Source organism: Oncorhynchus gorbuscha, linkage group LG18, assembly GCF_021184085.1.
Source record: "Oncorhynchus gorbuscha isolate QuinsamMale2020 ecotype Even-year linkage group LG18, OgorEven_v1.0, whole genome shotgun sequence".
Lineage (NCBI taxonomy): Eukaryota > Metazoa > Chordata > Actinopteri > Salmoniformes > Salmonidae > Oncorhynchus > Oncorhynchus gorbuscha.
In genome coordinates, this window is record NC_060190.1 from 76013210 (window position 1) to 76033898 (window position 20689).

General features: G+C 45.7%; 1 protein-coding gene across 3 annotated transcripts in view; it reads right to left on the bottom strand.

Moving 5' to 3' along the window:
* Positions 1 to 20689, bottom strand: part of LOC124003805 (glutamate receptor-interacting protein 2-like) — a 251701-nt gene that overhangs the window by 44273 nt on the left and 186739 nt on the right. For all 3 annotated transcript variants that reach the window (XM_046312392.1, XM_046312390.1, XM_046312389.1), the window contains 4 exons: positions 17739 to 17883; positions 14560 to 14699; positions 10464 to 10649; positions 9095 to 9251 (listed from right to left, as the gene is read on the bottom strand). In XM_046312392.1, the coding sequence (XP_046168348.1) occupies positions 9095 to 9251; positions 10464 to 10649; positions 14560 to 14699; positions 17739 to 17883 (628 nt within the window). The remainder of the gene's footprint in view (positions 1 to 9094; positions 9252 to 10463; positions 10650 to 14559; positions 14700 to 17738; positions 17884 to 20689) is intronic.

Sequence of the window (20689 nt, forward strand, 5' to 3'; positions counted from 1 at the left end):
GAACAGGCAGGAGGCTCCGGCAGCACTGTAGAGGAGGAAGGCTCTGATAGCGCTGAACAGGCGGGAGACTCCGACAGCGCAGGAGAGGAGAAAGGCTCTGATAGCGCTGAACAGACAGGAGACTCCAGCAGCGCTGTAGAGGAGGAAGGCTCTGATAGCGCTGAACAGACAGGAGACTCCGACAGCACAGGAGAGGCGAGGCGCACTGTAGGCCTGATGCGTGGTGCTGGCACTGGTGATACTGGAGAGAGGACACGCACAGGAAGCCTGGTGCGGGGAGCTGCTACCGGAGGACTGGTGTGTGGAGGTGGCTCTGGATAGACAAGACCGTGCAGGCGCACTGGAGCTCTTGAGCACCGAGCCTGCCCAAGCTTACCTGGCTCGATGCCCACTCTAGCCCGGCCAATACGAAGGGCTGGTATGAACCGCACCGGGCTATGCTCCCGCACTGGAAACACTGTGCGCTCCATAGCACGGTGCCTGCCCGGTCTCTCTAGCCGCCCGGTAAGCACAGGGAGTTTGCGCATGTCTCCTACCTGGCATAGCCATACGCCCTGTAAGCCCCCCCCCAATAATTTTTTGGGGCTGCTTTTCGGGCTTCCATCCACGTCGCCGTGCTGCCTCCTCATACCAGCGCCTCTCCGCTTTAGCCGCCTCAAGTTCCTCCTTGGGGCGGCGATATTCACCAGGCTGAGCCCAGGGTCCTTTTCCATCCAGTTCTTCCTCCCATGTCCAATTCTCCAAGTGGTGCAGCCTCTCCCACTGCAGCTGCTTCTGTTGCCTCTCCTTTGGCTCCTGCCTGTTAACACGCTGCTCAGTCCGTGTGTGGTGGGTGATTCTGTAACGGCGTTCTTCGTTTGTAGAAAGAGAGTCGGACCGAAATGCAGCGTGGTGGTTACTCATGTCTTTAATGAAAGAATAGCAATACATGAAAATAACTGAAAGATACAAAATTGATTGATTTTTATTTTTTTTAACCTTTATTTAAGTAGGCAAGTCAGTTAAGAACAAATTCTTATTTTCAATGACTGCCTAGGATTTTCAATGACTGCCTAGGATGATTAATATACTGTAGGTTATACTGTAACAACAACTTATACTGCCATAAATGCAAGGACAGTGTAACGGCGTTCTACGTTTGTGGAAAGAGAGTCGGACCGAAATGCAGCGTGTTGGTTACTCATGACTTTAATGAAGGAAAACGGAACGACAAATAAAATAACTCATAAATACAAAAACAACAAACGGAACGTGAAACCTAATACAGCCTATCTGGTGAACACTACACAGAGACAGGAACGTGAAACCTATTACAGCCTATCTGGTGAACACTACACAGAGACAGGAACGTGAAACCTATTACAGCCTATCTGGTGAACACTACACAGAGACAGGAACGTGAAACCTATTACAGCCTATCTGGTGAACACTACACAGAGACAGGAACGTGAAACCTATTACAGCCTATCTGGTGAACACTACACAGAGACAGGAACGTGAAACCTATTACAGCCTATCTGGTGAAACTACACAGAGACAGGAACGTGAAACCTATTACAGCCTATCTGGTGAAACTACACAGAGACAGGAACGTGAAACCTATTACAGCCTATCTGGTGAACACTACACAGAGACAGGAACGTGAAACCTATTACAGCCTATCTGGTGAACACTACACAGAGACAGGAACGTGAAACCTATTACAGCCTATCTGGTGAAACTACACAGAGACAGGAACGTGAAACCTATTACAGCCTATCTGGTGAACACTACACAGAGACAGGAACGTGAAACCTATTACAGCCTATCTGGTGAAACTACACAGAGACAGGAACAATCACCCACCAAATACAAAGTGAAACCCAGGCTACCTAAATACGGTTCCCAATCAGAGACAACGAGAATCACCTGACTCTGATTGAGAACCGCCTCAGGCAGCCAAGCCCATACAACACCCCTACTCAGCCGCAATCCCAATAACCACAAAACCCCAATACGAAATACAACAAAACAAACCCATGTCACACCCTGGCCTGACCAAACAATCAACGAAAACACAAAACACTAAGACCAAGGCGTGACAAACCTCTACAGATGGTATCTAATTGAGCATTGCATTCTCTGAAGATGCAGAAATAAATCATATTTTGTCACTCCTGTTACCAAGTCCAAATTCTGTCTACATTAGGTGTATCATTTTACTGCCAGAAGCACTTAATTCTACAGGAGTTAATATGTGAGAGGTTATAGACCGACAGTCATCGTCCAGACTTCAGTTTCCATTTAACCCATCTAAACAGTAGTCTACAGTTCCCTTGACGTGCCATAGGCATATTTTGAAGTCTGGTCTTGTGACTGTGGAATTTGTATAGCAGCGCCTCACAATCGTCACCACACACAACCTCGTGCTGTCATCCCGTTTTACCACTTCACCAAATATTTTCAACTCTCCTTCCGCAGCTTTTGTCTTATTGAATTAAACTCCGACAATGTACTTTTTTGCCTCCGTGGACTGCCAGTTCCCGAAAACATTATAAGTCGATTGGCTGTGTAGGCTATTTGGCGCGTGTACAGTTAATTAAGCCCTGAAGTTTAGATTCATGCACTAAAACCCGACTAAGATAGCCTAAAATAATCAAAGAACGTAGCCTATAGATATAAATTGCACAAGAATGATACATTTATTGGATTTGTTTTTAAAGGTATTCTCTTTATTCAACCCTTCGCAACAGAATATTTAAAGACCTTATTAAACTCGTCAGCCGTGCGGATATAACCGCGGGGACTACGTGTTACGAGTCACTACTCTACGCCACTCTGAACAGTCTTGGTTTGCGAACAGTGATTGAGTTAGGCCTAGACAATAACTATTCAATCTACTCACAGTATGAGGGGCAGCAGCGTAGCCTAGTGGTTAGAGCGGTTAGAGCGTTGGACTAGTAACCAGAAGGTTGCGAGTTCAAACCCCCGAGCTGACAAGGTACAAATCTGTCATTCTGCCCCTGAACAGGCAGTTAACCCACTGTTCCCAGGCGTCATTGAAAATAAGAATGTGTTCTTAACTGACTTGCCTGGTTAAATAAAGGTAAAATAAAAAATAAATGAATAGTAGGCTATCTTACATAAGTCTGTAAAATGCGAGTTTGTATGGACAGCTTTATTATAAAGTTGCATGTTTATGGTTGAAAATGAGCTTTTACGCCACCTATAAAATATATTGCATGTTAAAATGTATATGACAAACCTTTACTAGACCTAGGCTACTAGGTCCATAAACAACATACATTAAATTAATACGGATCTATATGGAATTCTATGATTTCACCCCCCCCCCCCCCCCCCCAGGCTACTAGGTCCATAAACAACATACATTCAATTAATACGGATCTATATGGAATTCTATGATTTTACCCCCCCCCCAGGCTACTAGGTCCATTAACAGCGTATATTAAATTAATACGGATCTATATGGAATTCTATGATTTCACCCCCCCCCCAGGCTACTAGGTCCATAAACAACATACATTAAATTAATACGGATCTATATGGAATTCTATGATTTCACCCCCCCCCAGGCTACTAGGTCCATAAACAACATACATTAAATTAATATGGATCTATATGGAATTCTATGATTTTACCTCCCCCAGGCTACTAGGTCCATTAACAGTGTATATTAAATTAATACGGATCTATATGGAATTCTATGATTTCACCCCCCCCCCAGGCTACTAGGTCCATAAACAGCGTATATTAAATTCATACGGATCTATAAGGAATTCTATGATTTCAACACCTAAGCTATTAAAAATATAAAAATTCTGCATGCACTTGGGTGTCTTGTGTACTGGTAAGATATTAGATCTACTTTCACCCCTGGGCAGGCCACACCCCCATTATTTAGCTGTCTAGAAACAATTACATGACTCTTTAAAAAAAACTCTTATCTGTGAATCAAGCTTTAGGTGTGTCTGATGTTATGAGGGTTACACAGGACTTTGTGGACTAACATGAAACACCAAGTCATAGTCATTCTGAGCTCATGAGTCTTTGTAGTTCATTTTTGAAACCTGCAAATAACTGGTACTGTTAAGGGGTTCCAGTGATTTCTCCCTGAAGGTGAGTGACAGGCATCTTTGTTGAAGCCTCCATCGCTCAGTGATCATTGGAGGATGATGACATTCTATTTAACGTAACATGGGATGACAGTTACAGTTCCTGACTCATGAATCACTCAAGATGTTTAGTGATGGTGTCATCACAAGGTGGCACTGAGGTCACACGGCTAGAGGCAAAAAACAGACATGCCCTTTTGCTGTGTGAACCTATAACTGTGAAAAGAAAAGCTGCACACTATCAGAAACGATAGTTCTACATTTCATAAATACCACCATTTTGACAGCAAGCTGCCTTCGTTAGAGTTTAAAAGCTGTGAACCCAGCTGTGCTGTCACGAGGGTTGCACAGCACAAACCCCTGTCTATAAATTATACAAGATAATAATAGTTCAGTTGTTGCAACCTGCAAATATCAGATACTGTCATTGGATTTCCGGTTCCGGTTGGAGCGATGGTTTCTGCACCCCCAGGCTTTTTCATTATATTTCATTATAACAACGGTTTGATTTGTCTAATCTAAATTTCTTCTCAGCTAGCTACATAGGATTTGTATCAAAGATAATTCTATGATTTTACCTCCCACTAGCCAGGCTACTCCAGGATTAGCTGCATGGAGAAACTAACAACTGAACAACTTGATTAGTGTAGTGTTAGCTAGCTACATAGCTGTCTTTGCTGTCTTCGTATCATCGGATAATTGTGTTGCTTAGGTTTAGAGTTCTTATGATTATCTTAATTTACCCTAGCCAGCTATTTGCTACTAGGTGACTCTGCTATAAACGCTAATAGCGTCTTCTTAAAACTCAACTACGGATCTAGTATCACATTTTCACTTCATTTCATTACAGTACAACGGTTTGATTTGTTTGATCGTAGCTAGCTACTTAGCTAGCTACATTAAAAATAATTGTGTAGTCTAAAATTTTCTGCATAGCCAGCTTTGTCGTTCTTTTAACGTGTACAACACTGCTAGCTAGCCAGCTATTAGCAACACTGCAGAAACTTTACACTCAACGGAACGACTTGATTAGTGTAGTGTCAACAACGCACCCACTGCCAGCTGGCCTACTTCAGCAGTACTGTATCATTTTAATCATTTTAGTCAATAAGATTCTTGCTACGTAGCTTAACTTTCTGAACATTCGAGACGTGTAGTCCACTTGTCATTCCAATCTCCTTTGCATTAGCGTAGCCTCTTCTGTAGCCTGTCAACTATGTGTCTGTTTATCCCTGTTCTCTCCTCTCTGCACAGACCATACAAACTCTTATCTGGTGGTCCCAGCGCGCACGACCCACGTTTCAGGTCTCCGGTAGCCTCTGGAACTGCCAATCTATGGTCAACAAGGCAGAGTTCATCTCAGCCTATGCCTCCCTCCAGTCCCTCGACTTTTGGCACTGGAAACATGGAAACAGACAACACTGCTACTCCTACTGTCTCTCTTCGTCCGCCCATGTTCTGACACCCCGCGTCTGGTCAGCGGGGTGGTGGCAGGGATCCTCATCTCTCCCAAGTGGTCATTCTCTCTTTCTCCCCTTACCCATCTGTCTATCGCCTCCTTTGAATTCCATGCTGTCACAGTTACTAGCCCTTTCAAGCTTAACATCCTTATCATTTATCGCCCTCCAGGTTCCCTCGGAGAGTTCATCAATGAGCTTGATGCCTTGATAAGCTCCTTTCCTGAGGACGGCTCACCTCTCACAGTTCTGGGCGATTTTGTCTACCTTTGACTCTTTCCTCTCTGCCTCCTTCTTTCCACTCCTCTCCTCTTTTGACCTCACCCTCTCACATTCCCCCCTACTCACAAGGCAGGCAATACGCTCGACCTCATCTTTACTGATGCTGTTCTTCCACTAACCTCATTGCAACTCCCCTCCAAGTCTCCGACCACTGCCTTGTATCCTTTTCCCTCTCGCTCTCATCCAACACCTCCCACACTGCCCCTACTCGGATGGTATCGCGCCGTCCCAACCTTCCTGACTCTCTCCTCTTCCATCCTATCATCTCTTCCCTCCGAAACCTTCTCCCACCTATCTCCTGATTCTGCCTCCTCAACCCTCCTCTCCTCCCTCTCTGCATCCCTTGACTCTCTATGTCCCCTATCCTCCAGGCCGGCTCGGTCCTCCCCTCCCGCTCCGTGGCTCGATGACTCATTGCAGCTCACAGAACAGGGCTCCGGGCAGCCGGCGGAAATGGAAAAACTCGCCTCCCTGCGGACCTGGCATCCTTTCACTCCCTCCTCTCTACATTTTCCTCCTCTGTCTCTGCTGCTAAAGAACCACGCTAAATTCCAAGCATCTGCCTCTAACCCTAGGAAGCTCTTTGCCACCTTCTCCTCCCTCCTGAATCCTCCTCCCCCTCCCCCCTCCTCCCTCTCTGCAGATGACTTCGTCAACCATTTTGAAAAGAAGGTCGCGACATGATCCTCGTTTGCTAACAAACAACACCGCTGGTTCTGCTCACACTGCCCTACCCTGTGCTCTGACCTCTTTCTCCCCTCTCTCTCCAGATGAAATCTTGCGTCTTGTGACGGCCGGCCGCCCAACAACCTGCCCGCTTGACCCTATCCCCTCCTCTCTTCTCCAGACCATTTCCAGACCTTCTCCCTTACCTCACCTCGCTCATCAACTCATCCCTGACCGCTGGTGTCCCTTCCGTCTTCAAGAACGAGAGTTGCACAAAAAACCTTGATCCTTCCGATGTCAACAATTACAGACCAGTATCCCTTCTTTCTTTTCTCTCCAAAACTCTTGCTGCCGTCCTTGGCCAGCTCTCCCGCTATCTCTCTCTGAATGACCTTCTTGATCCAAATCAGTCAGGCTTCAAGACTAGTCATTCAACTGAGACTGCTCTCCTCTGTTGGAGGCGCTCCGTGCTAAAGCTAACTCTCTCTCCTCTGCTCTCATCCTTCTAGATCTATCGGCTGCCTGATACTGTGAACCATCAGATCCTCCTCTCCACCCTCTCCGTTGGGCATCTCCGGCGCGGCCCACGCTTGTTGCGTCCTACCTGACAGGTCGCTCCTACCAGGTGGCGTGGCGAGATCTGCTCCTCACCACGTGCTCTCACCACTGGTGTCCCCCAGGGCTCTGTTCTTGGCCCTCTCCTATTCTCGCTATACCCAAGTCACTTGGCTCTGTCATAACCTCACATGGTCTCTCTTATCATTGCTATGCAGACCACACAATTAATCTTCTCCTTTCCCCCTTCTGATGACCATGTGGCCGCATCTCTGCATGTCTGGCAGACATATCAGTGTGAACGGATCACCACCTCAAGCTGAACTCGGCAAGACGGAGCTGCTCTTCCTCCCGGGGAAGGACTGCCCGTTCCATGATCTCGCCATCACGGTTGACAACTCCATTGTGTCCTCCTCCCAGAGCGCCAAGAACCTATCCTGGACAACACCCTGTCGTTCTCAACCAACATCAAGGCTGGCCCGTTCCTGTAGGTTCATGCTCTACAACATCCGCAGAGTACGACCCTGCCTCACACAGGAAGCGGCGCAGGTCCTAATCCAGGCACTTGTCATCTCCCTTCTGGATTACTGCAACTCGCTGTTGGCTGGGCTCCCTGCCTGTGCCATTAAACCCCTTCAACTCATCCAGAATAGCCCGTCTGGTGTTCAACCTTCCCATTCTCTCACAGCAAGCTCCTCCGTTCTCTCCACTGGCTTAGTTGAAGTTTCCGCTAAAGACCATGGTGCTTGCCTAGGAGCTGTGAGGGGAACTGTCAGACCTCAGGCTCTGATCAGGCCCTACACCCAAACAAGGGCACTGCGTTCATCCACCTCTGGCCTGCTATACCACTGAGGAAGTATAGCTCCCGCTCAGAGTCAAAACTGTTCTGCCCTGGCCCCCAATGGTGGAACAAACTCCCTCACGACGCCAGGACAGCGGAGTCAATCAACACCTTCCGGAGACACCTGAAACCCACCTCTTTAAGGAATACCTAGGATAGGATAAGTAATCCCTCTCACCCCCCCTTAAGTTTTAGATGCACTATTGTAAAGTGACTGTCCCACTGGATGTCATAAGGTGAATGCACCAATTTGTAAGTCGCTCTGGATAAGAGCGTCTGCTAAATGACTTAAATGTAATGTAATGTAAATGGATTTCCTATTGTTGCAACCTGCAAAGTTTCAGTATGATCATGAGGTTCCTATTGTTGCAACCTGCAAAGTTTCGGTATGATGATGAGGTTCCCATTGTACCAACCTACAAAGACCGGATACTGTTATGCTGCCTGCCATTGTTGTAGCTGTTCAAGTACCTGTCATTGTTCTAACTGTTCAAGTACCTGTCATTGTGCTAACTGTTCAAGTACCTGTCATTGTGCTAACTGTTCAAGTACCTGTCATTGTGCTAACTGTTCAAGTACCTGTCATTGTTGTAACTGTTCAAGTACCTGTCATTGTTGTAACTGTTCAAGTACCTGCCATTGTTGTAACTGTTCAAGTACCTGTCATTGTTCTAACTGTTCAAGTACCTGTCATTGTTCTAACTGTTCAAGTACCTGCCATTGTTACAACCTGCAAAACTTCCGGCAATTTTACTAGAATTCCAAGGTTTTCTAGAAATCCCGGTTGGAATATTCCAGATTTATTTCCAGATTTTCCTCCTGATTCCAGCATTCTTCTAACCAGGATTTCTGGAAAACCTGGGAATGTTCGGGGGAAGGCACAGAGGAACTTTTGCAACCGTAATAGCAACCTGTAAAGCCCTCGCCCTTCTATGTGGCCTCTCTCCTCAGTGAGTGTTACTCTGAAGGCTTATATAAGACGTACAGCACATACCACCTACAGGTCCTGCACCCTCTACAGTGTTCACAGTGAGACAGTATACAAGGAGGGGTGAGATGTTTGGCATAAGGCTCGAGGGGTGTCCAAAAATGTACACCATGCAGGTGGTCTCCACAAGTGAGACAGTATACAAAGAGGGGTGAGACGTTTGGCATGAGGTCTCCACAGTGAGTCTTACCCTGACGGTTTGTCCCAGTCGTCTTCACTGAAGCCCCCGTCACTGAAAGGGTAGTTGTTACTACGGCGGCCCGGGGGCGGGGGGCTGGTCCTCTGCCTGGCACTCCTCCACTCATGGGGGTGCAGGGCGATGCCTGCCGCCTGGGGGTTGTAGGGCCCTGCAGAAGGGGTGTTGGTGGAGGTGAGGGTGGGAAGTGAGGGAGAAAGGGGGTTAGGTAGAATAAAAAGGTAGAATAAAAATGATCATTTAGAGTGACACGTCCATTACAATCACTTGTGTACAAACCTATTGGGCGATAGAACCATTGATTATATCAACTATAGAACCATAGATTATATCAACTATAGAACCATAGATTATATCAACTATGGAACCATAGATTATATCAACTATAACACCATAGATATATCAACTATAACACCATATATATATCAACTATAGAACCATAGATTATATCAACTATAACACCATAGATATATCAACTATAGAACCATAGATATATCAACTATAGAACCATAGATATATCAACTATAGAACCATAGATATATCAACTATAACACCATAGATTATATCAACTATAGAACCATAGATTATATCAACTATAACACCATAGATATATCAACTATAGAACCATAGATATATCAACTATAGAACCATAGATTATATCAACTATAGAACCATAGATATATAAACTATAGAACCATATATTATATCAACCATAGAACCATAGATTACATCAATTATAGAACCATAGATTATATGAACTATAGAACCATAGATATATCAACTATAGAACCATAGATTATATCAACTATAGAACCATAGATATATCAACTATAAACCATAGATTATATCAATTATAGAACCATAGATTATATCAACTATAGAACCATAGATATATCAACTATAGAACCATAGATTATATCAACTATAGAACCATAGATATATCAACTATAGAACCATAGATTACATCAATTATAGAACCATAGATTATATCAACTATAGAACCATAGATATATCAACTATAGAACCATAGATTATATCAACTATAGAACCATAGATATATCAACTATAGAACCATAGATTACATCAATTATAGAACCATAGATTATATCAACTATAGAACCATAGATTATATCAACTATAACACCATAGACATACCAACTATAGAACCATATATTATATCAACTATAACACCATAGACATATCAACTATAGAACCATAGAGTCTATGCTGCCCTGTGGGGTCAAACCTTGGATGTCTTAGCCAGCATCGATGCAGGTGACGTCCCAGGACATGGTGATACACCAAGTGTAGACCTATCATTAACCCTAACCCTGGTCTCACCATGTCTACCACTAGTCTTTACCTTGGCTTCCGTAGCCCGCGTCGATGCCGGATCCGTCCCAGGACTCCATGGTAGAGTCCACACTGGGTATGGTGGTGGAGTAGATCTCTGACAGCTTGTTGGTCTTCTGAGAGTCTGTCATGTCCGACACGTCCTCCGTGTCACTCAAATCATTCTCCATCTCTCCATCCTTCTTCTCGTCTGCCACTGGAAGGAGGAAGTAGAGGAGCATCTGTTCAGGGTCTCTGCGTGTTGTCGTGGCACATGGCCTATGTTTAACAGGAGTGTGCTATGTAGGGAATAGGGAGCCATAAGGTTCTGGTCTAAAGTAGTGTACTATGTAGGGAATGGGGTCTAAAGTAGTGCACTATGTAGGGAATAGGATGCCATAGGGCTCTGGTCTAAAAGAGTGTATGATGTAGGGGATAGGGTCTAAAGTAGTGCACTATGTAGGGAATAGGTTCTATAGGGCTCTGGTCTAAAGTAGTGCACTGTGTAGGGAATAGGGTCTAAAGTAGTGTACTAGGTAGGGAATAGGGTGCGATTTGGGACGCGGGTAAGTTGCAAACTATGTTCTCATACGAGACGTCGAAGGGTGGGAGGAAAATATCAAACCTGGGTCAAATATGGATCTCAAATACACAGTCAAATATGGATCTCAAATACACAGTACATTATGGATCTCAAATACACAGTACATTATGAGTTTCAAATACACAGTACATTATGTACTCAAATACACAGTACATTATGGATCTCAAATACACAGTACATTATGGATCTCAAATACACAGTACATTATGAGTTTCAAATACACAGTACATTACGGATCTCAAATACACAGTACATTATGAATCTCAAATACACAGTACATTATGAGTTTCAAATACACAGTACATTATGAATCTCAAATACACAGTACATTATGAGTTTCAAATACACAGTACATTATGAATCTCAAATACACAGTACATTATGAATCTCAAATACACAGTACATTATGAATCTCAAATACACAGTACATTATGAATCTCAAATACACAGTACATTATGAATCTCAAATACACAGTACATTATGTACTCAAATACACAGTACATTATGGATCTCAAATACACAGTACATTATGAATCTCAAATACACAGTACATTATGAATCTCAAATACACAGTACATTATGAATCTCAAATACACAGTACATTATGAATCTCAAATACACAGTACATTATGAATCTCAAATACACAGTACATTATGTACTCAAATACACAGTACATTATGAATCTCAAATACACAGTACATTATGGATCTCAAATACACAGTACATTATTGATCTCAAATACACAGTACATTATGAATCTCAAATACACAGTACATTATGAATCTCAAATACACAGTACATTATGAATCTCAAATACAGAGTACATTATGAATCTCAAATACACAGTACATTATGAATCTCAAATACACAGTACATTATGTACTCAAATACACAGTACATTATGGATCTCAAATACACAGTACATTATGTACTCAAATACACACTACATTATGAATCTCAAATACACAGTACATTATGAGTTTCAAATACATAGTACATTATGGATCTCAAATATACAGTACATTATGAGTTTCAAATACACAGTACATTATGAATCTCAAATATACAGTACATTATTGATCTCAAATACACAGTACCCCGCTCCGCTCATGGCTCCGCCAACTACGGTGGCGCCTCTGGTGCGGGAATCGTCGTCGGGGACTCCGGACCGTGGATCATCACTGGAGGCTCCCGGCCATGGATCACCACTGGAGGCTTCGGGCCATGGATCATCACTGGAGGCTTCGGGCCATGGATCATCACTGGAGGCTTCGGGCCATGGATCATCACTGGAGGCTTCGGGCCATGGATCATCACTGGAGGCTTCGGGCCATGGATCATCACTGGAGGCTTCATGCCATGGATCATCACTGGAGGCTTCGGGCCATGATCATCACTGGAGGCTTCGAGCCATGGATCACCACTGGAGGCTTCAGGCCATGGATCATCACTACAGGCTTCGGGCCATGGATCATCACTGGAGGCTTCGAGCCATGGATCACCACTGGAAGCTTCAGGCCATGGATCATCACTACAGGCTTCGGGCCATGGATCATCACTGGAGGCTTCAGGCCATGGATCATCACTGGAGGCTTCGGGCCATGGATCATCACTGGAGGTTTCGGGCCATGGGTCATCACTGGAGGCTTCGAGCCATGGATCATCACTACAGGCTTCGGGCCATGGATCATCACTGGAGGCTTCGGGCCATGGATCATCACTGGAGGCTTCGAGCCATGGATCACCACTGGAAGCTTCAGGCCATGGATCATCACTACAGGCTTCGGGCCATGGATCATCACTGGAGGCTTCAGGCCATGGATCATCACTGGAGGCTTCGGGCCATGGATCATCACTGGAGGTTTCGGGCCATGGGTCATCACTGGAGGCTTCGAGCCATGGATCATCACTACAGGCTTCGGGCCATGGATCATCACTGGAGGCTTCGGGCCATGGATCATCACTGGAGGCTTCGGGCCATGGATCATCACTGGAGGCTTCGGGCCATGGATCATACTGGAGACCAGGCAAGCTGAGCTGGCACCACCCATCCTGGACAGATGCCCACTTTCGCACGGCAAGTGCTGGGAGCTGGCACAGAACGCACCGGGCTGTGAATCCGCATTGGAGACACAGTGCGTATCACTGCAAAACATGGTGCCTGACTGGTCACACTCTCTCTCTCCAACCCTGGTTCTACCAACCACCCCGTGTGCCCCACCCCAAAAGATTTTTGGGGCTGCCTTTCGGGCTTCCGTCATGGTCGCGAACCCCGGGGTTGTAGTTGTTCCTCCCTTGCTCCTCCCAGTCCAGGAAGTCCTCCACTCACTTGTCTCCTGCCATGATCTCCTCCCACGTCCAGGAAGTCCTCCACTCCCTTGTCTCCTGCCATGATCTCCTCCCACGTCCAGGAAGTCCTCCACTCCCTTGTCTCCTGCCATGATCTCCTCCCACGTCCAGGAAGTCCTCCACTCCCTTGTCTCCTGCCATGATCTCCTCCCAGTCCAGGAAGTCCTCCACTCCCTTGTCTCCTGCCATGATCTCCTCCCAGTCCAGGAAGTTCTCCACTCCCTTGTCTACGCCATGATCTCCTCCCAGTCCAGGAAGTCCTCCACTCCCTTGTCTCCCGTGCCCAGGATCCCTGCTCCTCCTGGCCACGCTGCTTGGTCCGTTTGTTGTGGGATCTTCTGTTGCGACCTCTCGCAACCAAGGTGCAGCGTGGTAGGCGTACATTTTAATTTATTAAATGAACACCGAAAAAACAATAAACACAAAACGAAACGTAACGTCTAGTAGGGATAAACAGCACAGCACCAAAAACAAGATCCCACAAACTACAGGTGGAAAAAGGCTGCCTAAGTATGATCCCCAATCAGAGACAACGATAGATAGCTGCCTCTGACTGGGAACCATACCCGGCCAACAAAGAAATAGAAACCATAGATTGCCCACCCTAGTCACACCCCGACCTAACCAAATAGAGAATAAAAAGGATCTCTGAGGTCAAGGCGTGACATCCTTTTTTTGTACATAATGATGTTTTGCTGGTTTTATGGGGAGGAAAACCTTAGAACCACATAAACCTGTTATAGGAGTCTCTAAGACAACAAGCAGTATGTATCTGAGCTGGAGCCTGGACAGAGGAGACAGAGAGGATCCCAGAGCAGCAGCACAGCATCAGAGGGCCGCTACCAGCAGAACTCTGTAGCAAACTCACCCAGCCTGCCTGGTTTCATCTAGTTGTTTGTATATTTAAATGACAAACTACAAATGGCTGGTTACGTCTCAGATGTCTGTACTCTAGCGGCTCCCCTGATATCCTGGGGAAGGGAAACATACACCTGATTTGGATAGGTGCAGAGTAACACCTAAGGAAGACAGACACATATTGATAAGTATACAACACATACATCTGTTTCTTCAGTCCCATGTTGTGGTTACTGCACTCTTTCTGCTTTCTCTTTGGGGTCTAGGCCGGGTAACTGTAAAAGATTGGATTGATTGATTTTCTGAACACTTACTGTCGACCTGTTTCTTGATCTTGAGTGTGACCGTCTCCCCGGCCATCTGTAGCAGGTGAATGGCCTCGCTGAGCGGCTTGCCCTTCAGACTGACACTGTTGATAGCCAGAATACGGTCTCCCACATGGATCGCTCCGGTCCTACAGAGAAAGACGACAGGACCCGTTTACACCAGACATATGCCAGTATTCCATGAAATATAATAGTGGCTGAGAAATAAGACGGGTCATTCTAAGATAAACATAAGAGATAGATGAGAGAGAAAATCTATTTTAAGCTCATTTAGATTTCCCATGATTCCTGCTTAACCCACCCAACACATAGAACACGTTTAAAAACATGAGATGTTTATATAACAGCAGTAGAAATGCATAATAGGTGAAGCCAATTGGTCTGAGACAATAACAAAGCGTTACCCCGGCCACTTGCTGTGGTAAACATCCGAGTGGTGGAGCTGGAGAAATACCACCACTCTAAAATTCATAGACAGAGCAATGGATGCAAGGGCCCATCATCCAGGAGATCAACATGATAGAATGTTTGGAAGTAATAGTGTTTGGTTGCATTGACTTTGTTTATAGACATTGGAGTACAACAAGGTTATATTTTGGGTTCTGATGGGGTATGACATTTGAACTGAGCTCATGAGGTATTTATAAGGTGTGTTTACTTGATAGCTACCTATAAAAATAGCTAGCTAGAACAAAGTGTTAATAAGATAAATTCATTAAAAAGATGAAAAGCAATACAAAATAAAAGTTCTCCAGTAGGCATCTACTGAGGGAGCTAAGAGCTGTGTTGTCAGTCAATGTCTCTTCTTAAAGATTCAATGGGTATATGTGAGTCATTTAATAGTCCAATTTGTATTTATTTAAGCCCCTTTAAAGTTAACTAAAAAGTCAAATTTTGATATCATAGGAATGAAAACAAATACTACAGCCTACCAAAATGACCTCAAATACTTTTGAGTGTTTGATTGAGCCTGTCTGGAAAGCAAGATGGGTGCGGTTTGCACTTTTGGGACTATTCTATCAGTTCCATTGCACCAGAGAAACTCAATCAAGCAAAGCTTTTAAAAATATTTCAAATAGAAGGTTTAGTTAATAAATTAAGGCCAGAAGAGGTGTGGTATATCGTCAATTTACTACGGCTAAAGGTCTAAGGGGCTTGGTTAGCTAAACTAGCTAGACTGTTTGTTTGGTTACCAAGGCAACAACAGTGAATTCCGAAAGTATTCAGACCCCTTCCCTATTTCCACATTTTGTTACATCACAGACTTATTCTAAACTTCATTCATTTATATTTGTTATATTTGTTTCTAATCTACACACAATACCCATAATGACAAAGCTAAAACAGGTTTTTAGACATTTTTGCAAATGTATATTTAAAATAAATAAATACCTTATTTACATAAGTATTCAGACCCTTCGCTATGAGACTCGAAATTGAACTCAGGTGCATCCTGTTTCCATTGATCATCCTTGAGATGTTTCTACAAGTTGATTGGAGTTCAGGGACTGGGAGAATAGTCAGGATCGAGGAAAAGATTAACAGAGCAAAGTACAGAGAGATCCTTGATGAAAACCTGCTCCAGAGCACTCAGAACCTCAGACTGGGGCAAAGGTTCACTTTCCAACAGAACAACGACCCTAAGCACACAGCCAAGTCAACGCAGGAATGGCTCCTTGACAAGTCTCTGAATGTCCTTGAGTGTCCCGGACTTGAACCCGATCAAACATCTCTGGAGAGATCTGAAAATAGCTGTGCAGCAACACTCCCCATCCAACCTGACAGAGCTTGAGAGGATCTGCAGAGAAGAATGGGAGAAACTCCCCAAATACAGGTGTGCCAAACTTGTAGCGTCACACCCAAGAAGACACGAGGCTGTAATCGCTGCACAAGGTGTACATTTTATATAAAAGAAAAATTAAAACAGTTTTTGCTTTGTCATTATGGGGTATTATGGGGTATTGTGTGTTGATTGATGAGGGACCACACACTATGCATTCTATTTTCCATAGAATGCAAAACCCCTTATTGATTAGAGGGGGAGAGGGGAGAGAGAGGGAGAGAGAGGAGAGAGAGGGGGAGAGAGGAGAAACATTAGGCAGAGTGAGAGGGGGAGAGAGAGGGGGAGAGAGAGGGGAGAGAGAGATTGAGAGAGAGAGAGAGAGAGAGAGAGAGAGAGAGGGGAGACAAGAGAGAGAGACAGAGAGAGGGAGAGGAGAGGGGGAGGGAGAGGGGAGAGGGGAGGGAGAGGGGGAGAGAGAGAGGGGTGAGAGGAGAGAAAGAGAAAGGGGGAGAGAGGAGATAGAGAAAGGGGGAGAAAGGGGGGAGAGAGAGAGGGGGAGCGGGGGAGAGATGAGAGAGATTGGAAAGAGAGAGGGGAGAGAGGAGAGAGAGGGGAGAGAGATTGAGAGAGAGAGAGAGAGAGAGAGAGGGAGACAAGAGAGAGAGACAGAGAGAGGGGAAGGAGAGGGGGAGAGAGAGGGGGTGAGAGGAGAGTTAGAGGGGTAGAGTGGAGAGAGAGAGGGGGAGAGAGGAGAGAGAGAAGCGAGAGAGAGGGGGAGAGAGAGAGGGGGAGAGAGGAGAGAGAGAAGCGAGAGAGAGAGGGGGAGAGAGAGAGAGTGCGAGAGAGAGGAGAGAGAGAAGCGAGAGAGAGGGGGAGAGGGCCCCTGAACGTGGGGCTAGTTCCCCCTCCTGCCCTTACCATCACTGGGTCTCTTTTTCAAATCGTCTTTCCTTGATTCCTCACATCCTCCCTACTCGACCCTTTTCTGAAGATACTTTGGACAAAAAGGTATGAAGAGTACCAGGGCCGACAAGGATAGACGGGTTGGCTCTAGCCCCACGGTCAGAGGCCTTTGTGGGGTAGGTCAGATGCCTGGGTCTCTGGGTCTAGAGTACCTGTCTGGAACTAGTGGGTCTCAGCCATTACTCTTCTTCGTGAGGCCAAAAAAATAACGATGACATTCACTCTGTTCTCTTTATCCCTGTCCTCCTCCCTTTCCCCATATCCTCTGTCCCTCTTTTGTCTCGCCTCTGAACCAGCCTCCTCTTGGCCGGATGGGTAGGGGATACAGAAGGGCTAGGAGAGGTCGGCTCTAACCCCACAGTCAGGGGAAAAAAACACTGGCCAAGGTTGGCAGCTAGGTTCCAGGATCCCCGGGTCTCACCTTTCAGCCAGGCCCCGCTTGGTGAGGCCAGAGATGACGATGGGGTCAAAGGGCTCCTCTGTGCCTGAGATGGTGATCCCCAGTGGGCCTCCATATCTCTTCAGCTCCACCGTGTAGATGATTAAACCAGACGTCTCCTGTTCATCTAGAAGGGGGGGGGGAGAGGGAGAGAGAGAGGTTGGGACCATTAGAGAAAGAGAGAGGCCAATAGAGAAAGAAGGAGAGAGACAGAGTAAGGAAGGGATGTCTTCAGGGCATAACATAACTAAACCTTAAAGCAACTAATAATAATAATAACAGATAATAATTCAGTTCCGTAAACATCTCAAACATCCACAATGCACTGGCATTCAACTTGAAAAATGACTAAAAGATAAGAAATTATATTCACTTTCCCTAAGATACATGCATAGAGGAATCAGCATTGACTGTGTTGGTCCCCCCTTTGCTTCTATAACAGCCTCCACTCTTCTGGGAAGGCTTTCCACTAGATGTTGGAACATTGCTGCTATAACAGCCTCCACTCTTCTGGGAAGGCTTTCCACTAGATGTTGGAACATTGCTGCTATAACAGCCCTCACTCTCCTGGGAAGGCTTTCCACTAGATGTTGGAACATTGCTGCTATAACAGCCTCCATTCCTCTGGGAAGGCTTTCCACTAGATGTTGGAACATTGCTGCTATAACAGCCTCCACTCTTCTGGGAAGGCTTTCCACTAGATGTTGGAACATTGCTGCTATAACAGCCTCCATTCCTCTGGGAAGGCTTTCCACTAGATGTTGGAACATTGCTGCTATAACAGCCTCCACTCTTCTGGGAAGGCTTTCCACTAGATGTTGGAACATTGCTGCTATAACAGCCTCCACTCTTCTGGGAAGGCTTTCCTCTAGATGTTGGAATATTGCTGCTATAACAGCCTCCACTCTTCTGGGAAGGCTTTCCACTAGATGTTGGAATATTGCTGCTATAACAGCCTCCACTCTTCTGGGAAGGCTTTCCACTAGATGTTGGAACATTGCTGTTATAACAGCCTCCACTCTTCTGGGAAGGCTTTCCACTAGATGTTGGAACATTGCTGCTATAACAGCCTCCACTCTTCTGGGAAGGCTTTCCACTAGATGTTGGAACATTGCTGCTATAACAGCCTCTACTCTTCTGGGAAGGCTTTCCACTAGATGTTGGAACATTGCTGCTATAACAGCCTCCACTCTTCTGGGAAGGCTTTCCACTAGATGTTGGAACATTGCTGCTATAACAGCCTCCACTCTTCTGGGAATGCTTTCCACTAGATGTTGGAACATTGCTGCTATAACAGCCTCCACTCTTCTGGGAAAGCTTTCCACTAGATGTTGGAACATTGCTGCTATAACAGCCTCCATTCCTCTGGGAAGGATTTCCACTAGATGTTGGAACATTGCTGCTATAACAGCCTCCACTCTTCTGGGAAGGCTTTCCACTAGATGTTGGAACATTGCTGCTATAACAGCCACTCTTCTGGGAAGGCTTTCCACTAGATGTTGGAACATTGCTGCTATAACAGCCTCCACTCTTCTGGGAAGGCTTTCCACTAGATGTTGGAACGTTGCTGCTATAACAGCCTCCACTCTTCTGGGAAGGCTTTCCACTAGATGTTGGAACATTGCTGCTATAACAGCCACTCTTCTGGGAAGGCTTTCCACTAGATGTTGGAACGTTGCTGCTATAACAGCCTCCACTCTTCTGGGAAGGCTTTCCACTAGATGTTGGAACATTGCTGCTATAACAGCCTCCACTCTTCTGGGAAGGCTTTCCACTAGATGTTGGAACGTTGCTGCAGTGACTTGCTTCCATTCAGCCACAAGACCATTAGTGAGGTCGGGCACTGATGTTGGGCGATTAGTCCTGGCTCACAGTCGGTGTTCCAATTCATCCCAAAGGTGTTTAATTGGTTTGAGGATCTGTTCAGTCACACCGATCTCGACAAACCATTTCTGTATGGACCTCTCTTTGTGAACGTGGGCATTGTCATGCTGAAACAGGAAAGGCCCTTCCCCAAACTGTTGCCACAAAGTTGGAAACACAGAATTGTCTAGAATGTCATTGTCTGCTGTAGCATTAAGATTTCCCTTCACTGGAACTAAGGGGCCCAAACCATGAAAAACAACCCCAGAACATTATTCCTCCTCTACCAAACTTTACAGTTGGTACTATGCATTGGGGACGGTAGCGTTCTCCTGGCATCCGCCAAACCCAGATTCGTTCGTCGGACTGCCAGATGGTGAAGCGTGATTCATCACTCCAGAGAACGCGTTTCCACTGCTCCAAGAGTCCAATGGCGGCGAGCTTTACACCGCTCTAGATGACGCTTGGCATTGCACATGGTGATCTTAGGCTTGTGTGCGGCTGCTTGGCCACGGAAACCCATTTCATGAAGCTCCCGACAGTCCTTGTGCTGACGTTGCTTCCAGAGGCAGTTTGGAACTCGGTAGTGGAGTGTTGCAACCGAGGACAGAAGATTTTTACGCACTACGCGCTTCAGTACTCGGTGGTCCCGTTCTGTGAGCTTGTGTGGCCTACCACTTCGTTGATGAGCCGTTGTTGCTCCTAGACGTTTCCACTTCACAATAACAGCACTTACAGTTGACCGGGGCAGGTCTAGCAGGACAGAAATGTGACGGTGTCACGTTGAATGTCACTAAGCCCTTCAGTAAGGTCATTCTACTGCCAATGTTTGTCTATGGAGATTGCATGGCTGTGTCCTTGATTTTATACTCCCCCAGGTGTGGCTGAAATAGGCAAATCAACTCATTTAAAGGGGTGTCCATATACTTTTGTGTGTATATATAGTGTCGGTCATGTGTGAAACATGTCCTCAGATCCCACCACTGGAGAGTAAGAAGGGAGAGAAAAGGTTTGGAGGAGAGAGAGGAGAGGCGAGGAGAGGAGAGGAGAGAGGCGAGGCGAGGCGAGGA